General features: G+C 35.6%; 1 protein-coding gene across 1 annotated transcript in view; it reads left to right on the top strand.

The window, feature by feature from the left end:
• Positions 1–18,984, top strand: part of MTREX (Mtr4 exosome RNA helicase) — a 106,470-nt gene that overhangs the window by 77,562 nt on the left and 9,924 nt on the right. Inside the window, exons 20-24 of the mRNA XM_040453185.1 lie at positions 2,362–2,472; positions 3,716–3,904; positions 8,398–8,561; positions 13,837–13,942; positions 18,297–18,353. Of these exons, the coding sequence (XP_040309119.1) occupies positions 2,362–2,472; positions 3,716–3,904; positions 8,398–8,561; positions 13,837–13,942; positions 18,297–18,353 (627 nt within the window). The remainder of the gene's footprint in view (positions 1–2,361; positions 2,473–3,715; positions 3,905–8,397; positions 8,562–13,836; positions 13,943–18,296; positions 18,354–18,984) is intronic.

Genomic DNA, 18,984 nt, shown 5'->3' with positions numbered 1-18,984 from the left:
AAGTAATGAATATCCCTATAAATTTCTTATTAATTGTAAAGGGAAAAGTAGTAAGTTTACATTAGAGAATGCCAGAGATAACCACTTGAATCAAGTCATAAAAATTAATATCACTAGTAATGTTGACCAGTGGACAGGAAGAACAAAAAACATCATTTCTGCCAAAAATTCATATCCTGAATTTCATGATTCATCATAATGAGACAAACCCAAATTCAGAGGCATTCATAAAATAATTAGTATATTCAAAAATGTCAGTGTCCTGAGCAGCACACACACACACACACACACACACACACACAAAAGAGAAACTGTTCCAGATTAAAGTAAAATAAAGAATTACCACAACTAAACATAATTTATCATCCTAATTTGGATACATAGAGTGGTGGGAGAGAACAAGTGTGGTATAAAAGGCATTATTGGAGAAGTAGATGGAATATGCATTATAGATTAGATAATAATTGTTTCAACATTAAATTTCCCTCTTTTAATACTTGTACTATGGATGTGGTATATGTGTGGGGAGAGTGAATGATAAAGCAAATGGGGCAAATGTGAATATTTGGTGAATCTGAATAAAGGTTTATGGGAACTCTTTGTTCTAGTAACTTTTCTAAAAATTTGAAATTATTTAAAAATGTCAATTCCATAAAAACAAAGTACGCAGTATTCTAGATTTAAAAAGGCTAAAGAGATCTGACAACTAAATGCAAGAAATGATCCTTGGCTGGATCTTAGATCCAAAAGTGGTGGTAGTATCAGGGTACCTGGGTGGCTCAGTCAAGTTAAGTGTCGAACTCACTTTTGGCTCAGGTCATGATCTCTTGGTTTCATGAGTTCGAGCACTGTATCAGGCTCCACGCTAATCCTGCCAACTCTACTTGTGATTTATTCTCTCTCTCTCTCTCTCTCTCTCTGTCAAAAAAATAAACTTAAAAAAAAAAATAAAGCTGGTGGTAGTATCTATAAATGGCATTAGTGAGTCATTTGGGGAAATTTGAATATGAACTGTATATTAGATTATATTATTAAATTTTTATGGTATAATGAGGTAATTCTTAGAAGATACATGATGAAGTATTTGCTGGTGAGGTGAAGTGACATGTTATCTGCAAATTAATTTTAAATGGTTAAAATAGGAAAAAGGAAGGCAGAAAGAAAAACACTCCCCCACCAAAATCCCAAAGTCTTAACTAGAAAGAGGAAAAGCACATATGGCAAGCTATTAACAGTTGGAAAGATCTAGTTGAGAAAATACAGTGGACAGTTTGTTGTATTATTATTTTAGTCACTTTTGAATAAGAAGTCGTTGTCTGCTTTAAACAATACATACTTTCTCCATTTTTTCTTTCTTTTCTCTTTGGTATTTGAATATGATCTCTGTTCTTTTAGCTTTTACACTAAATAACATTTTTTAAAGGTGCTTATTAACTATTTTAAAACACTTTACATGCATTATTTCATTTAATTCTCACAACAGTTTAATGAGATAGATATAATTTCATCCCCATTTTTAAAATGGGAAGAATGAAGCCTAAAAAATTTGGACTTCCTCAAGGTCTCAAAACTAGCAGAAAACTGAATCAAAACCCAGGCAGTCTTGACTCTAGAAACTCTGCTCAACTGTTCTACCATTTTATTCAATAAAACACTATGAATATATTTGTTAACCAGCAAGCCAATGGCAGCTGTTTTTTTTTAGTAGCGATCAGAGTAAGGTAGCCATTGAGAATAATACACTGATGAATTTGGACCTTTAAAAGTGTTAACTTCTCAGTGTACAGACAACCTCTAAATTTAAAGTCAGTGTCCTTAAAGGAAGCAAAATGGTATATACTTCATGGTGAGGAAAAGGTATTCTTGTCAGGAGAGAACATGAAAGAAAGTCTGAAGATAGGTGATTCTTGAATATTATGTCTAATGGAGTATACTGTTTTCTGTGGTTGAAATACTTTTTTTCATCTCTTCATTAAAACCTATCTAGAGCTTACATGAATCCTACTCACCCATAAACAGGAGTCTTTCCTTCTGTGTAGTGCTGTTATATTTTAAGATGTTCAAAAAGTGCCAATAATGAGTACATGCAAATAAATAAAGCATGGATTCTGTGTTGAGGGAATAACTAATTTTTAGGTACCATTTATTTACCTGTTATTTAGAAGTTTGAATTAGGTTTTACTTTTGAAATACAGTTTCTGGTAAGATATGTGCTTCTATAGTGATTATTACCTACTTAATCGTATGTGTTACAAATTGTAAATACAGCTTCGTTTTAAGGATTCAAGCTAAATTTGGGAAATGACAGAGTTTGAAAATGTGCAGTTTTAATTGTAGCATTCTGTAACTTTTTCTTGGTAGGTTGTTCCAGTTTTGGTGCACCTCCTGTCTGCTATCAGCAGTGTTAGGCTTTATATTCCTAAAGACCTTCGGCCAGTGGATAATAGACAGAGTGTTTTAAAGTCAATACAGGTACACGTATTAGTTTTATAAATTTAAATATAAATTTTATGTAAAGATAAATAGAATTTATAACAAGACAGCTTAAATGCTTTAAAATATATTTCTTTCTTTAAAAAAAACAAAAAACAAAAAACTATAAACACTGCCAGTAGTGGAAGTTCGTGATATTTGTATAGATTGTCTACTACTCCTTGAATACACCAAAAGTGAGAAGTAAGGGAGAACCCAAAAAGGAAAACATAGCTACTGTTTTATGCAAAATGTTTTGCTTTATTTGTTGAGTAAAAATAACTAAACTGCATTAAAAATTTTATGTATAAAAATCATGTGCCAGGACTTTTAACCATTTTTTAGTTTTATTTTCAATAAGAAAAATTATGACATTCTAGAAATCTATTTTCCAGTAGGGGAAGAAAATGGAATTTTGTTAGTTATTTGGTCAGCAAACATTTGGATTATCATTTACTGGTGAGCAAAGGCTCTGTACTTGAATTTGAGAAAACAAAGATAAACAGGATGCTTTCATTGTAGAGCAGGAACATTCAAGCTGTGGTCCTAGGCAGGCTTTCTGAATTGAATAATTGTCTTGACAGTTTTATAGAATTTTTATGTGGATAAACTGTTTGTTGTTGTTTTATCCCTAACTCACTAAATTCTATTTTACCTTTAAGGCCTATCCCAAGACCTTGAGAGTCTCCCCAGGGCAGTACCAGCCTACAGTGAGCTGTCCCTTCTCTGAACTCAGATGCTCATTATATTTAACAGTTAAATCATGTAAAAAAAAAAAAAAAAAAAAAAAAAAAAAAAGACCCCAAAACACAAAATTAATGACAGGAATCTGGACCCTTTAAAAAACTTATGTCTTTCGACTCAGTAGTACCCCACTCCCCTAGGAATCAGCCCCAAGGAAATAATGTGAAAACTGAAAACCATTTACACCTGGGTTGTTTAATATAGGATTATTTATGACAGTGAAAGGTTACAACAACCTAAATGTACAATAATGTGTTTAGCAATAAGTTGTCCCACACTTAGAACTATTCAGCTCTTAATACTAAAATTATTAATAAATTTAACACATCCCTGTATCAGTATATCATGGTATGATTCAAAAGGAGGTTTCAAAACCAAATGCAACGGAAAAGTGCAATCCAGTTTAAGTGCATTTTTCAATGTGTTTGTGCACAGAAATACATAGAAGGAAATATTTATTTAGTCTTAAATAATTTTGTGTATAAATTTTTTGTTTCAGGAAGTTCAGAAACGTTTTCCTGATGGTGTTCCCTTATTAGATCCTATTGATGATATGGGCATTCAAGATCAAGGGCTGAAAAAAGTCATCCAGAAAGTAGAGGCTTTTGAACATAGAATGTATTCTCATCCACTTCACAATGATCCAAATTTGGAAACAGTGTATACTCTTTGTGAAAAAAAAGCACAGGTATGGCAGAAACTTAGTTTGTATCATAAAATTTATATATTTTACTAAATAGATGATTATGTGTTTTCTATTTTCTTTTCCTATTGGTTTCATCAGCTAAGACAGGGAAATATCTCCTTATCTTTTGAGGAGACCATCACCTCTTATCAGCAAGACAAGATGAAGATCATTTTGTTATAATTTGGTATTTGATGGTTTTTCTTAAGTTTTTTTAAATGTAATATAATTCATGTATAGTAATATTTACCCTTTTAAAGCATACATTTCAGTGGTTTCTAGTATATTTACAGATAACTGCAACCATACCACTGTCACAATTCCAGAGCATTTCCATCATCCCCAAAAGAAACCTTATACTAATTAGCAGTCAACTCTATTTCTCCCATCTTGCAGCCCCTAGCAACTACAAATCTCCTTTCTGCCTCTGTCAATTTGCCTATCCTGGATATTTCATATAAGTAAAATCCTACAGTATGTGGCCTTTTGTGTCTGCTTTCTCCACTTAGCATAATGTCTTCAAGGTTCATCCATGTGGTAGCCATGAATTAGTACTTTATTCCTTTTTATGGCTGAAAAATATTCCATTATATGCATATACCACATTTTGTTTAACAGTTCAACAGATGATAGACATCTGGGGTTTTTCCACTTTTTGGCTGTTTTGAGTAACCCTGCTACCAACTTTTATGTACGAGTTTTGTGTGAAGATACTTTCATTTCTCCTGTGTGGAATTAGGTAGAATTGCTGGGTCATATAGTAAGTCTAGGCTTAACCTTTTGAGAAACTGCCGACTTTTTCCCCAAGTGGCTATACCACTTTACATGTATGTAAATGTACATACATACATTTACAGCAATTTATGAAAGCTCTTATTTGTGTTCTCACCAACACTTGTTATTGTCTGTGTTTTTGATTATAGCCTTCCTAGTGGTATGTAATAGCTCAGCTTTTAGGGTAATTAGCTGTAGTCTGTAACCAGAAAAGCTAGTTAATTTACAGATAATTAATTTAGGATGACCTAAAAGAGCAGAAGACTGTGATAAGTACTCAGAGGCATATGAAGCTTACCAGTTAGTAGAAGACAGCCCCCTATTAAAGATTTTTTAACTCAATAAATTTTACTGAAATGTACTTTGGATATACTGAGTTAAATAAAATATTATTAGAATTAATTTCACTTTTTAAAATGTGGTTACTGGAGAATTTGCTTTTTCAGACAATGCTATAAGAACATACTTGTACTGCCTCACAGATACATTATTCATTGTGAATAATGAATTTAGAAAAAGCTTTTTGAAGTGAAGACATTCCTTTCCACTGTATACTTCTCTTCAACTAGAATCTTTTGTACTCTAGAAATGTTCCATCCACCTTCAGACTTACAGCTCCTTGCTGTTAAGCCTTTTCAGCTTTTAATCGCATGCCACTTTTATCACATTAGTCTTCCTGTTACACAAACTATTGTTTTAAACTCTTTAGATCAGGCATTTCATTTTAACTTTCTTGTACTCTCCTCGATCCCAAGTGATCTCTTTGTAAAATAGATACCTGGTATTTATTGAACAAGTGTGTGAGTGGAAACTTATTGGCTTAACAGAGTAGTATGTTTAGTTCACAGTTTTACAACACTCTTTCTAGCTTTCTGTGAACTAACATAATGGGGCCCTGGGCTGCGGTGGGGCGCAGCAGCTGTGGACGTGTAGTGCACCATGCTCTGATCCACCATGAAGGTACTGCTCAAGATGAGGAAACTGAGAAACCAAAAGCGTTAGTAACTTCTACAAGGATACCCATGATCCTGGCCTGTTCATCTCTCCTTGGGACCATTGCATCAGCTCCCTACCTTCTTAAATTTACTTTCTCTGTTTCCACCAGAGAGTCACCCTTAGCAATTCCACAACACAAAAACAAAGAGACTTGAGCTTGGTTGAATAATGACTGGAAAACGTCCACAAAGGAAACGGTGCGAAGCCACAGAGAGTGGTGTTACCTGAGCTACTCTGACATAAAGGAAAAAGGCCTTAGTGTCTGGCTAAGGGACTGACTAAATAATCTTGTTGTGAAAACTCAACAGTACGTGGAAAAATGCTTACACAAGAGCATTAAATGTAAAAAGTTGGATCTGAAATTGATGTGGACTATGATTATAATTTAGCAAAAATAAAAACATATACCAAAAAGACAAAAAGGGAAACCTTAAGTGGTTGTTTGGGCAATGAGATTATAGCAGTGTTTTTTTCTTCCTGTTTTTTGCTCCCTAATTGTCTGTAATGTGCTTCTATAACATTTTATAATGAAAGAAAACTACAAAGAGTTAACAATTTAGGGAAGGAAAAACAAGTCTTTTTATGGCCTCCTACTGACTGAAGGATAAATTTCACATCCCTTAACCCTGCCTAAGAAAATAAAAATCTGATCCCTCAGCTGTCATTTTAAGTGCTCGCACCGGACCAGGTTTTCCTACTTCTAGGAATTGAGACTCCAAGGTGAGGTAGTACAAGTATGTTCTTGTAGCATTGTCTGAAAAAGCAAATTCTCCCGTAACCACGTTTTAAAAAGTGAAATTAATTCTAATAATATTTTATTTAACTCAGTATATCCAAAGTACGTTTCAGTAAAATTTATTGAGGAAAAAAATCTTTAATAGGGGGCTGTCTCCTACTAACTGGTAAGCTTTATATGCCTCTGAGTACTTATCAGTCTTCTCTTTTAGGTCATCCTAAAGAGGACATCCTCTTTCAAAGACACTTTAGAAAACAACTTTTTTTAATATAATAGACCTGATGAGTTATGCTAGTATAGCTATGCTAGTTATGCAGAAAATTGTCTAGCATAGAAAGCATTCTTTTTATCCTCATAGCATTATGACAACACATTTGTTCATAACAGTGTAGATAACCATTAAGAGATTGGATTCTCAAGGCTGGCAGAGTGGTTTTGAATGCCATCTTTATTAATCACTAGCTCTGTGATTTTGACCAAATTACTTAGTAATCTCTGTCTCAGATTTTTATCTTTGTAAAATTCGTATTTAGTATTAGTTACCTACCCTATATATTGCTATAAGAATTAAATGAAGTAATGTAGCAGCACCTGGGTGGCTCAGTCAGTTAAGTGTCCAACTCTTGATTTCAGCTCAGATCATGATCTCATGGTTTGTGGGATCGAACCCTCCATGAGGCTCTGTGCTGACAGTGCAGAGCCTGCTTGAGATTCTCTCTCTCCCTCTCTCTCTGCCCCTCCTCCACTCGGCGCTCACTCTCTCTCTCAAATAAACATTTAAAAAAAAATAAAAATTTGGGGCACCTGGGTGGCTCAGCCAGTTAAGCATCCAACTTCAGCTCAGGTCATGATCTCTCTCGGTCTAGGAGTTCAAGCCCTGCGTCAGGTTCTGTGCTGACAGCTCAGAGCCTGGAGCCTGCTTCGTATTCTGTGTCTTCCTCTCTGTGCCCCTCACCTCAAAATAATAAATAAACATTAAAAATTTAAAAAAAAATAAATAATGTAAAGCACTGAAAATAGGGTACATAGTTAGCTGTCAGTAAATATCCGTTACTGACCACTGTTTTGCCTTTATCATTTCTGCTCCTCAACTGAGTCTTAATAAATTGCCAGAATTCCAGAATCTTTGAATTTTAACTTCTATTCCCTAAAATTTTCTTTTTGCCAGTCTTTTTCTGAACTTGAAGCCCTAACCTTGGAATTCAGTGTTGTCTTGTTCTTGTACTATGATATTCTTGTCTCAGTTTGAAAGTATGTAATATTTACTGATAAATAGAATTTTAAAACTCATCCACTCTGAAGGATGACCTAAAAATACATTTTCCTTTTAAAATATAGAATAAAGACCTGTTCTCTTTGCTAAAGCCATTTCCAGCTTGGCAGTTTTATGATAGAATTAGAAGGCAAAGAGAAAGGAACACCTTTCAGGACACATCATGGGGGAAATATTAGTAGCCAAGAAATAAGATTCATATATCTCCTCTTTGCTCTTCTCTAGGCTACCCCCTCATTTTCTAAGGATGAAAAGCTGGAGCTGATGCTGCTTTAGAAGCATGATTAATGGTCACATCTTATCTTGGGAAAGCCTATTCTAATTTACCACTGACTTTTTCTACCTCCAGCAGGTTACCTTATCTAGCTGCTGGCTGTCCAACTCTCCTTCTAGACTTTCCTCCTTGCTCCTTATTTAAGCAAGAATCATACTCTGTTCCCCAGCTTCTTAAACTTTATCAACTCCTATATCTCCCTAAGTTGCCTTACATTTTTCAAATGGATGTTTTATATTTCCATATATTTAACATTTCTACAAGTATTTAATAACTACAGATGTATTATTTCCTTTTTTCTAATATCCTAGGTAAGTATCTAAGAAGTTCCAGGTATCCTTGTAAGGTATCCTTATGAAAGATTTTTTATTTCATTACGTGAGTAAATTTCATTTTACTTTGTTTACTTTATTGAACTTTCTTTATACTTTCATATGCCTTAGATTGCAATAGATATTAAATCTGCAAAGCGAGAACTAAAGAAAGCAAGAACTGTCCTACAAATGGATGAGCTCAAATGCCGCAAACGTGTTTTAAGGAGGTTGGGATTTGCTACTTCTTCTGATGTCATAGAGATGAAAGGACGAGTGGCTTGTGAGATAAGCAGGTAAAACCTGGTTGTTCTAGAAAACTGATTTTAAAATGAGATAGTGTGTTGTTTTTTTTTTTTAATGGGCACTTTTTGTGTTGTTTTTAATGTTTATTTTTGAGAGAGAGAGAGAGAGACAGAGTGCGAGTGGGGGAGGATCAGAGAGAGAGGGAGACATGGAATCCGAAGCAGGCTCCAGGCTCCAAGCTGTCAGCATAGAGCCCGACGCGGGGCTCAAACCCACAAAATGTGAGATAATGACCTGAGCTGAAGTTGGACTCTTAACCGACTGAGCCACCCAGGCACCTTAAATGGGCACTTTTTTTTTTAAGTTCATTTATTTATTTTGAGAGAGAGAGGGAGGGAGAAATCTTAAGCAGGCTCTGTGCTGGCAAAGCATGCAGAGCCTGACATGGGCTCAAACTCACAAGTTGTGAGATTGTGACCTGAGCCGAAACCAAGAGTCGTATACATTAACCAACTGAACAACCCAGGCGCCCCAGTAAATGCAGTTTTTGATGATGAAATTGAGAAATTAGAAAAGAATTAAATTAGAGAAATTAGAAAAAGAATTTTAAAAATCTCATGGGGTGCCTGGGTGGCTCAGTCAGTTAAGTGTCCAATTATTGATTTCGACGCAGGTCATGATCTCATGGTTCCACACTGATAGTGTGGAGCCTGCTTGGGATTCTCTTTCTCCCTCTTTCCTGTCCCTCCCCTGCTCATGCTCGCGCGCGCTCTCTCTCTCTCTCTCTCTCTCTCTAAATAAATAAACATTAAAAAAAATTTTCTTCCACCTACTAATTAAAAAAATTTTTTTTAATGTTTATTTTTGAGAGACAGAGCAGGAGCAGAGAGAGAGGGAGACAGAGAATCCCAAGCAGGCTCCAGGCCCAAGCTTTCAGCACAAAGCCTGACTTGCGGCTTGAACGCAAGAACTGTGAGATCATGACCTGAGCTGAAGTCACTCAACTAACTCAGCCACCCAGGCGCCCCTCATTCCACTATTTGATGCAAATGCAATTGGCATATTGATGTAATCCTTTTTCTCTTTTTGTTAATGCATTCTGGATTTTTACATAATTCTAATCTTAGTTTATACACAGTTTTGTGTACTGAATTCTTATTTACAATTATGTACATATTCCCACCTTAAACTTTAGTGTAATAACCATTTGCTTTTTATATATATTAAAGTTGTTATTAAAGTTTGGGGCTAACAATTAGGGAATTACAGCAAAGCATATTATAGGCCACAGCATAAAACTGGATATAAGATATTATCTATCTTGGTGATCTTTTACCATATTACAAATGACCTTAAAACTAAATGACTTGAAACTGTAGCAGTCATTTCATTGTCTCTGGTGGTTTCTGTGCGTCAGAAACTCAGGAAGGGCCTTTTGAACGGTTCTGGTTCAAGGTCTCTATGTGATTTCCATTAGCCTGAAGATACATCTTGTTTTGTCCATGGTTTAACAACCATTATTCTCAATGAGTTCATAAAAAATGTTTTTGAAACAGTTACTTGTATATTCACCGTGGCTCTAATGGATGGAGCTGGAGAATTATAGGCCTTGTATATGGTTTCAGACATTTCTGGGGCAGGCCTATTCATACTACTCTTATTGATCATTTAGTTTGGATGTTAAGAACTGGTGTCTACAGGAGCCAGCCAGGAGGAGACTGTGGTAAACCAGAACAGTTCTTGGCCACCAAAAGGGGGCAGCAACAACCCAGCCCCAAATAGTTGTTATTGCGGAATAATGTGTTATCAGATTTTTCAATTTAGAAAAGCCAAAAATCCAGATTTTTAGGTGAAATGAAATCCCTTGTTTTTTTAAGTGTTCACAAGCTAATTCAGAATTTTTTAGTCACTGTCTGGGCCAAATATATCATTTGTTCAAGTTAGATATGGCATGTCAGCATCTAGTTTTCCTTAAACCTACTTTCCTACTTTGTCATTAAAGAATTGTAGGCACCTTAAGGTTAATAATTTACCCAGAAATAAAGCTTCACCACAACACTGGTCTACTAATTCATATGCCAAAAATAATGTTATTGGAATTATTTCTTTGTAATATTATATAGAATCTAACAACATAGAAATTAATTTCTCTTAAGTATCTATAGCTGGATTTAGTCTTGGGAGAATGGTATTGGTTATATTCTAAAACAGACTAGGTAGAGAGATAGAAGTAACACTATCACATATGAAAGTATGTTACCTTTCCCCCTGTATTTGCTTCTCCCTCTGGTTTCTGTCTTGCTGAATAAGACCCAGCCTCTGAAGAGAAAACTTGGGAGTCATTCTAGATTACTCTTCCTTCTCTCTCTCTTCCCATCTTCCTGTTTCCTCCACATCTGTGCCCCTTTAACTGTTCCCACTGACTACTAGTGGACCTTCATTATTTCTTGCTAGGGTACTACAGAAGCCCTCATTTTTGTTGCTTCCTATCTTGAGTGTCTATAACCCATCCTTTATACTGCTTTCAGAGTATTCTTTCCAAAGCACAAATCCTGTCATGTCAATCTTTTGATAAAAGTCTCAGTTATTCCCTAATGCTTTTAGAATAAATTCCATAATTTAGTGTTGTTGCCCTTTCTCTGTAGCCATATCCCACGTATTTCTTTCTCTTAGCATGACCTTTTCCCTCGCTCCCACCTCAAATCCTGCTCATTCCTGCATATTTTTCCTAGATGTTATGAAACTTGCTATGAATGTCTCCAGTCTTATTTTGAGTTTCTCAATTTTCTTTTTACATAATTGCCTATATAACCTGTTAGATCACTCTCCTATGATCTAGTAATCTTTCCTGTCTGCTTTTGTAGGGTGTATATAGTAACATGTAGTTCCTTAAGTTGTCTTGCCTTATTTGTACTGTCCTCTTTGTTTGACTTAACTCTCCTTTTACCATCAGAAGGCCAAATTTAGTTTTTAACTTTATTTTTGAATAGTTAAAATTATTTATAAAGATTGATAATTAGAGACTTTATCCTTTTTTAGAAGTCAAAGTAAAGTTTGTTTGTTTTTTTTAAATAGAGTTGAATACCCAGCGTGTCTGGATGGCTCAGTCATTAAGCATCCCCCTTTTGCTCAGGTCACCACATCAGGCCCTGTGCTGACAGCTCAGACTGGAGCCTGCCTAAGACTCTGTGTCTCCCTCTATGTCTTACCCTCCCCTGCTTGCCCTCTGTCTCACTCTCTCTCAGAAATGAATAAACATTAAAAAAAATTTTTTTAATAAAAATAGAGTTAACACCCTCATGATTACTGTTTTATAAATAAGAGACTTTATGGAACCTTGATTACAGAATTCTAGAAACACTATCTTTGTAGTCTTTTGTAGCTTCCATTGAACACAGTTAAAAATTTATAATTTTTTGTTTTCTACCCATGATGGCAAGGAGAAAAAAAAGAAAGATATTTTCCAATTATTAGACAAATCATAAGACACAGTGATGATAGTGAAATAATAAAAGCAAAATCTTAGACTATAGGTAAATTCTCAAACTGAAGAATCAATAAGGGAATGATAGATCTCTAAGGACAGAAAGAAAAAGTTACGATTCCTATTTTACTTTTCTTTCGGTTCAAGAAGGAGTTATGTAATGTTTTGTGCTAAGAACTTGGATCATCCCATTCTACTAGAAGGATTTATAACTGTCTTTCATCTTTTATGATTTGCTTGCTAAATTGTGTTTGATATGGTTTTTAAGTGGTCAAATACTGAAAACAGTGGTAAAAATAAGGAAATTATCAAGAAAAAGTTGGAGAGAGAAAAAAAAATGGTTGGATTGATTATTCTAATCTTTTTTTTTTTTTTTTTTTTTTTTAACTGTTATTTATTTGGAGAGAGGGAGACACAGAATCCAAAGCAGGCTCCAGGCTCCAAGCCGTCAGCACAGAGCCCAACACGGACCATGATATCCTGACCTGAGCTGAAGTTGGACATTTACCTGATGAGCCACTCAGGCACCCTGATTATTCTAATCTGTATAATATAAACCTGAATATGAAAATGTTGTACAATAATTACGCAGCAAAGAGGATGGCCTTCCTCTCTTCAACAGAATTACAAGTTGTCAAAATTTTTAAAAATAGTGTATTTTGATGATTCAAAAGAGGAACCAAAAATAATAAGCTAGAACCTTTAAAGGAGATGTATTTAAAATCTGCTGTCAGTAGTATATTTTGATAATATTCAGTGCAGGAAAAAAACCAGACATGATGATGAGCTAGTACCTCTTGGGGATGTATTTGAAATTTGGAATTGCGGGGCACCTGGGTGGCTCAGTCGGTTAAGTGGCTGACTTCGGCTCAGGTCATGATCTCACTGTCCATGAGTTTGAGCCCCATGTCGGGCTCTGTGCTGACAGCTCAGAGCCTGGAGCCTGTTTCAGATTCTATGTCTCCCTCTCTCTGACCCTCTCCCATTCATGCTCTGTCTCAAAAACAAATAAACATTAAAAAAAAAAAAAAATTTAGAATTGCGTATACTCATGGATATAGTCCAGATTTGTGGATGATAGTTGATGAACAGCAATTTGTAGCATTTAAAGACCATTGCCTATCTGGGTTATACACAGTCTCAACATTGGTAGACTGTGGAATAAAATGTGTGGCTACTATGGGTACATTTTAATTAAGATTTCTAATGAAGTTGTTTTTCATTATCCTTTTTGTTATAAATTATTTGTTAAATAACTTAAAAACAATTAAATGGAACCCTGGACCCAGAGGAAAATGGTGATGACACTTTTTCCTGGTATGCTGAGAGTTAAGAAATAAAATTATTTCAGTAAATGTTTGCATTTTGGTGTTTGCTAGAATGGTATTTTTACATGAAATTCCCATTTTACATTTATTATTGATGTGTTGATAAATATAAAGACCTGCCATTTTCTTAAATAAATCCTTGTCATCCTCATTGATTACTCATCATGGTCAAATAATAGGCTTTATTTAAAAACTTGTTACATTTTGGGGCACCTGGCTCAGTTGGTTAAGCCTCTGACTCTAGATACTGGCTCTGGGCATGAGCTCATGGTTCATGAAATTGAGCCCTGTGTCAGGCTCTGGGCTGATAGCTCGGAGCCTGCTTGGGATTCTCTCCCTCTCTCTCTCTCTCTGCCTCTCCCTCTCTCCCTCTCCCCCTCCCCTTCTCTGCCTCTCTCTCTCAAAATAAATATTTTAAGAAAACAACTTGTTACATTTTAACATGTATGTTAACATATGTGTGTTTCTATGTTATGACATTTGAAATTTATTCTCTTTTTTGTGGTGATCTAGTGCTGATGAACTCCTTCTAACTGAGATGATGTTTAATGGCCTTTTCAATGACCTGTCTGCAGAACAGGCAACGGCACTACTAAGCTGCTTCGTGTTTCAAGAGAATGTGAGTTAATAGATTTAATATACCTTATTTATTAATTCATATATCCTGTAACTTAGTGGTTATGGATATTTTTAATTATGAAACTATTTCCTGTTTACATGTTGGCAATGTTAATTAGAAATCAACACTACTTGGGGAGCCTGGGTGCCTGGGTCCACTAAGTGTCCAACTTCAGCTCAGGTCATGCTGTCACAGTTTGTGTCTTTGAGCCCTGAATCAGGCTCTCTGCTGTCAGCGCAGAGCCCATTTCAGATCCTCTGTCCCCCCCTCTCTCTCTCTTTGCCCCTCCACTGCTCATTCTCTTTCCCTCTCTTTCAAAAATAAACATTAAAAGGAAAAAAAAGAATTTAATAAAAAAAAAAATTGCTACTCGAACACAAATATAGTAAGAGAAGTAGTAAATAAATATGATTATCAGAAAGGAGAGTAAAATAGGATTTTATTTCTAGATAGTCATTAATCACATTCCAAGTTTTAAATTTGTTCTGTAACTCAGTGCATTATTTGAAGTCTAGTCTAGTCAGATAGTCCTGGAAAGAAAGATGAATGAATGAAAATAAAGGGAGGCAAAAGAGTGAAAATGAAAGGGGAGGTTAAATTAATATCTCTCCTTCCAGTAATGGAGAACAACTTTGAAACAGCTGATCCTCCTAGAGGCTAAAATCTTCATAGGCAATGTTTGAGGTGGTGGCTCTAGGATTCTGATTGCTGGTTTAGCAAGAGCTCCCTTTCAGCAGCTCTTAAAAATCAAAAACAAGTGCTAGGGGGCGCCTGGGTGGCGCAGTCGGTTAAGCGTCCGACTTCAACCAGGTCACGATCTCACGGTCCGTGAGTTCGAGCCCCGTGTCGGGCTCTGGGCTGATGGCTCAGAGCCTGGAGCCTGTTTCCGATTCTGTGTCTCCCTCTCTCTCTGCCCCTCGCCCGTTCATACTCTGTCTCTCTCTGTCCCAAAAATAAATAAACGTTGAAAAAAAAAAAAAAAACAAGCGCTAGATGGCATACCACAAGAACATGAACTAGTCTTGTACTTTATTCCAAAAGCCGATATGATTTGGGTTTTGTTTTTTAATTTTTTTTATGTTTATTTTAGAGAGAGTGAGAGACAGAGACAGAGTGCAAGCGGGGGAGGGGCAGAGAGAAAGGGAGACACAGAATCCAAAGCAGCCTCCAGGCTTTGAGCTGTCAGCACAGAGCCTGATGCGGGGCTTGAACCTGTGAACCACGAGATCATGACCTGAGCTGAAGTTGGACGCTTAACTGACTGAGCCACCCAGGCGCCAACCCCCCCCCCACTCCCCGTATGATTTGTTTTAAAAAGTAAAATGCATGTTTTACATTTCAAACTTTATTCATGGTGGATGAAGTGGACAAAATAAGACAAAGACATTTGCCTCCTAAGAATAATTTAATATTGATATCTAAATTTTTAGAAGATCTTTTACTATATACATTTAGTGCAACTTTCAAGTAAACTGTAGAAGACAATTTTTTTTTCCATTCTGCCATTGATCTGTTAATTATTTCCTTGTTAAGCAGATCAAATACATTACTTGTTGACTTAAGTAGGTGCTTTTCTCTCAGCTCCCTAATTATTGATGAGAATTACAGCTGATATGGCAATGATTACAAATAGGACAAAAATCCAGAAACAGTTTATCTCCTCTGAGAGTGTCCAGTATTCACCTGTGAAGTAATTTGCATATGAGGAACACATTACTTTACAAAATATTATGTTTTACTCTCTTTTTACATTACATTAATTTCAAAGACAATTGTTAAAAGTATTTGTCAAATTCTCTTTGAAAAGACCTAAGTTAGGACCTGGATTGCTGCCCTTCTGCCTGTGTCCAACTTTGTCTTAGAGCTGATATTTTGCACTTGCTTTTTTTTTTCTAATGTGGCACTATAAAGTACTGTTTTCTGAGAGCCCAAGTATGTTTCCTCTTCAAAGGAGTTGGGCTTAAACTAAACCATAATTCTTAATTTGGGGAGAAGATGTCACTATATGTGGTTAATTAAGATTTGTTCAGTGAAACCACTGTATTATATGTAGTATCAGTTGTTGTGGTGGTGCCTTTCAATATGAAAATGAAAAATTATGCTAAAAGTCACATGGAATTGTTATAAATATGAACAAGTCTGCTTAATATGCTCACTTCTTTTTAGAAATGTGTTCTATGGGGCGCCTGGGTGGCGCAGTCAGGTTAAGCATCCGACTTCAGCCAGGTCACGATCTCGCGGTCCGTGAGTTCGAGCCCCGCGTCAGGCTCTGGGCTGATGGCTCAGAGCCTGGAGCCTGTTTCCAATTCTGTGTTTCCCTCTCTCTCTGCCCCTCCCCCGTTCATGCTCTGTCTCTCTCTGTCCCAGAAATAAATAAACGTTGAAAAAAAAAAAAAAAAGAAATGTGTTCTAAAACTGTGTCCCTACATTTTTTATATTAAAAGTAATTTAAAGACTAAATACAATCTTTATAATATAAATATCAACTGACTCTAAATATGTATTAAGCATCCCCTGTGTGCAGTGCCCAGACCTAGGCATTAAGGTACAGCAGTAATTTTTGCTTTCCTGATACTTATATGCTAGTAGATGAAGGTAAAGAAGAAAAAAAATACACACAGATTATGTCAAATGGTGATGAAGGTTTTGGAGGAAAGTGAAGCAGAGGAGGCAGACAGAAATCATGGGGATAGGATTACTCTTTTAAACAAGGTGATTAGTAAAGGCCTCACCAATGGAGTGAAATTTGAATTGAGACTTCAAAGAGAGGTGAAGGAATAAATTGTGCATATATTTTATGGAAGAGCATTGGTGAAATGACACTTAGCTTGCTTATGTCAGGACCAGTGCCTTCTATTTATAATGACCAGAGAGGAAATGATCAGTAACTGTTAATCAGTCATGAATGGACACAATATCAAAGATGGTAAGCAGTGTTGAGTTCACTATTAAACTGAGATGTTGAGTTCTTTTTGGCCATTTTGTTTTCTCATCATTCATCTTTTTTTTCTTTTTAAGTTTATTTATTTATTTTGAGAGAGAGAGAGAGAGAGAGAGAACATGCAAACAGGTAAGGAGCAGAGAGAATCCCAATTAGGCTCCATTCTGTCAGGGCTGAGTCAGAAGTGGGGCTCAATCCCATGAACCATGAGATCATGACCTGAGCCAGAACCAAGAGTCAGATGTTTAACTGACTGAACCAACCAGGTGCCCCTTCATTGATCATTATTTTTTTTTATAAGTTTATTTAATTTTTGAGAGGGAGAGAGAGAGAATCTCAAGCAGGCTCCACACCGCCAGTGCCAAGCCTGATGCAGGGGTTTTAACTCGCAAACCATGAGATACGACCTAAGCCAAAGTCGGACGCTTATCCAATTGAGCCACTCAGGCACCCCATTCATCATTTTTTAATTTGGACAGGAATAATATATACAATCTAGTTTATGATTTATCACTTAATAATACATATGACATGCAAAACAAAACCAGTGCTATGTAAATACTGGTGCTTAAAGTAAAGGCATAGCTATTACAAGAGCTTTTTAAAAAAATTTACATATAATTTAAATCCAGGGTAGATATATACGTATGTCACACATACATATATACCATTCTTATAATGATTTTATTTTTGTTGTGGCTGCCTTTATCACATTTTGTTCACAAATAATGTCTTTATTGTAATCACAAGTTTATAGGTTTTCAGGATCTGACCTTTTATTTCTCTCTGACAGGGTAGAAAACCAACACACAGAATTCAAACCACTTGTCTAAGTTCATTTGCCCAGTTGGTAATAGGCCTGAAAACTCCTATTATCCTAACTGAAAACAAGTGATGAACTTTTCATTAGTGGGAAGGCAATCTTAAGAACACTACAACTCAGACTAAACTTTTAACTATCCCATACTTTGTTAGAGAGCTAGAAATACCTGGGTAAAATAAAAATTGAGGGCACTACTTAATGTTCTTTACCCCAAATTTTCGGTTTCCAGACTGAGAGTTTCCTGGGAACCAAAACTATTTCAAAATCTGACTATGATAAAATAGCTTATAATAATTTTGATGTAACTAAACTACTTTGCATGTTTATAATATTTGCTCTCCCTCCATTCCATTTGTGGCCACAGAAAATAATAAATTTAGCAGTGTAATATTTTCCTCTGAAATAGAATAACTTTATAATTTAGGAGGAAAGGTTGCTTACGTCATCTAAGGTGATTAAAAATTCTAAGTGCTAATAACTAAGATCTTATAATTTGATATTGATGGATATCCTGAAAGCTCTGTTTTCTTTGTTATAGCAGGAAGTATATACTGCATTTTAAACTTGGGTTTTATCCTTTTCTTTTATAGTCAAGTGAGATGCCCAAATTAACTGAGCAGTTAGCAGGACCACTTCGTCAAATGCAGGTAGAAATTTTTTGAACTACGTATTTTATGAATAGAATATGTAAAATAAACACTTTTCATAGTCTTAGTATTTATCATTCCAGAGACCACTTCTTTCAGGATTAAATATGTTACTTGATGTTAGTCTTGTCATTTAATGCTATTAAATGCTATTAAATTCTCCCCCACCAGTGTAATAAATTTTATTGAGTTGCTGTGAGTGCAGATTTAACATGGAATAATGTATCACATAGGCTGTATCAGCAACTCCGTGCCTGCACTGTTTTCCTCGGTGTTAAGAACTGCTTCTTGATGGACTAGGATTTAGTTAGCTTAATTTTTGTGTATTGTTTTCCATTTTAGTTTACAACAAAGTTTTAAAATATGTTTTATCCTCAGTAATTAATTATCCCTGGGTCCTCAAAGGCACAGTAGCTTATAGTAATTGTGTGTTTTATTTTCTGGGGATAAACTGTTTTATCTACCTTTTCAACATTAGAAAGACAGGGAAAGATGAACTATATGACACTGCAAAAGAGGAGGAGTGAATTATAACAAAGTCTCTTCGGTGGAACATTTAACATCCCTTGTTACTAAGAAATTTAAACTTCCAGAACCAGGGAAGTTTATATAGTAACTCGGTGGTTTTTGA

The sequence above is a fragment of the Herpailurus yagouaroundi genome, unplaced genomic scaffold (assembly GCF_014898765.1).
Source record: "Herpailurus yagouaroundi ecotype Mexico unplaced genomic scaffold, PumYag 29, whole genome shotgun sequence".
NCBI lineage: Eukaryota > Metazoa > Chordata > Mammalia > Carnivora > Felidae > Herpailurus > Herpailurus yagouaroundi.
This window is presented reverse-complemented; position numbering and strand designations above follow the sequence as displayed.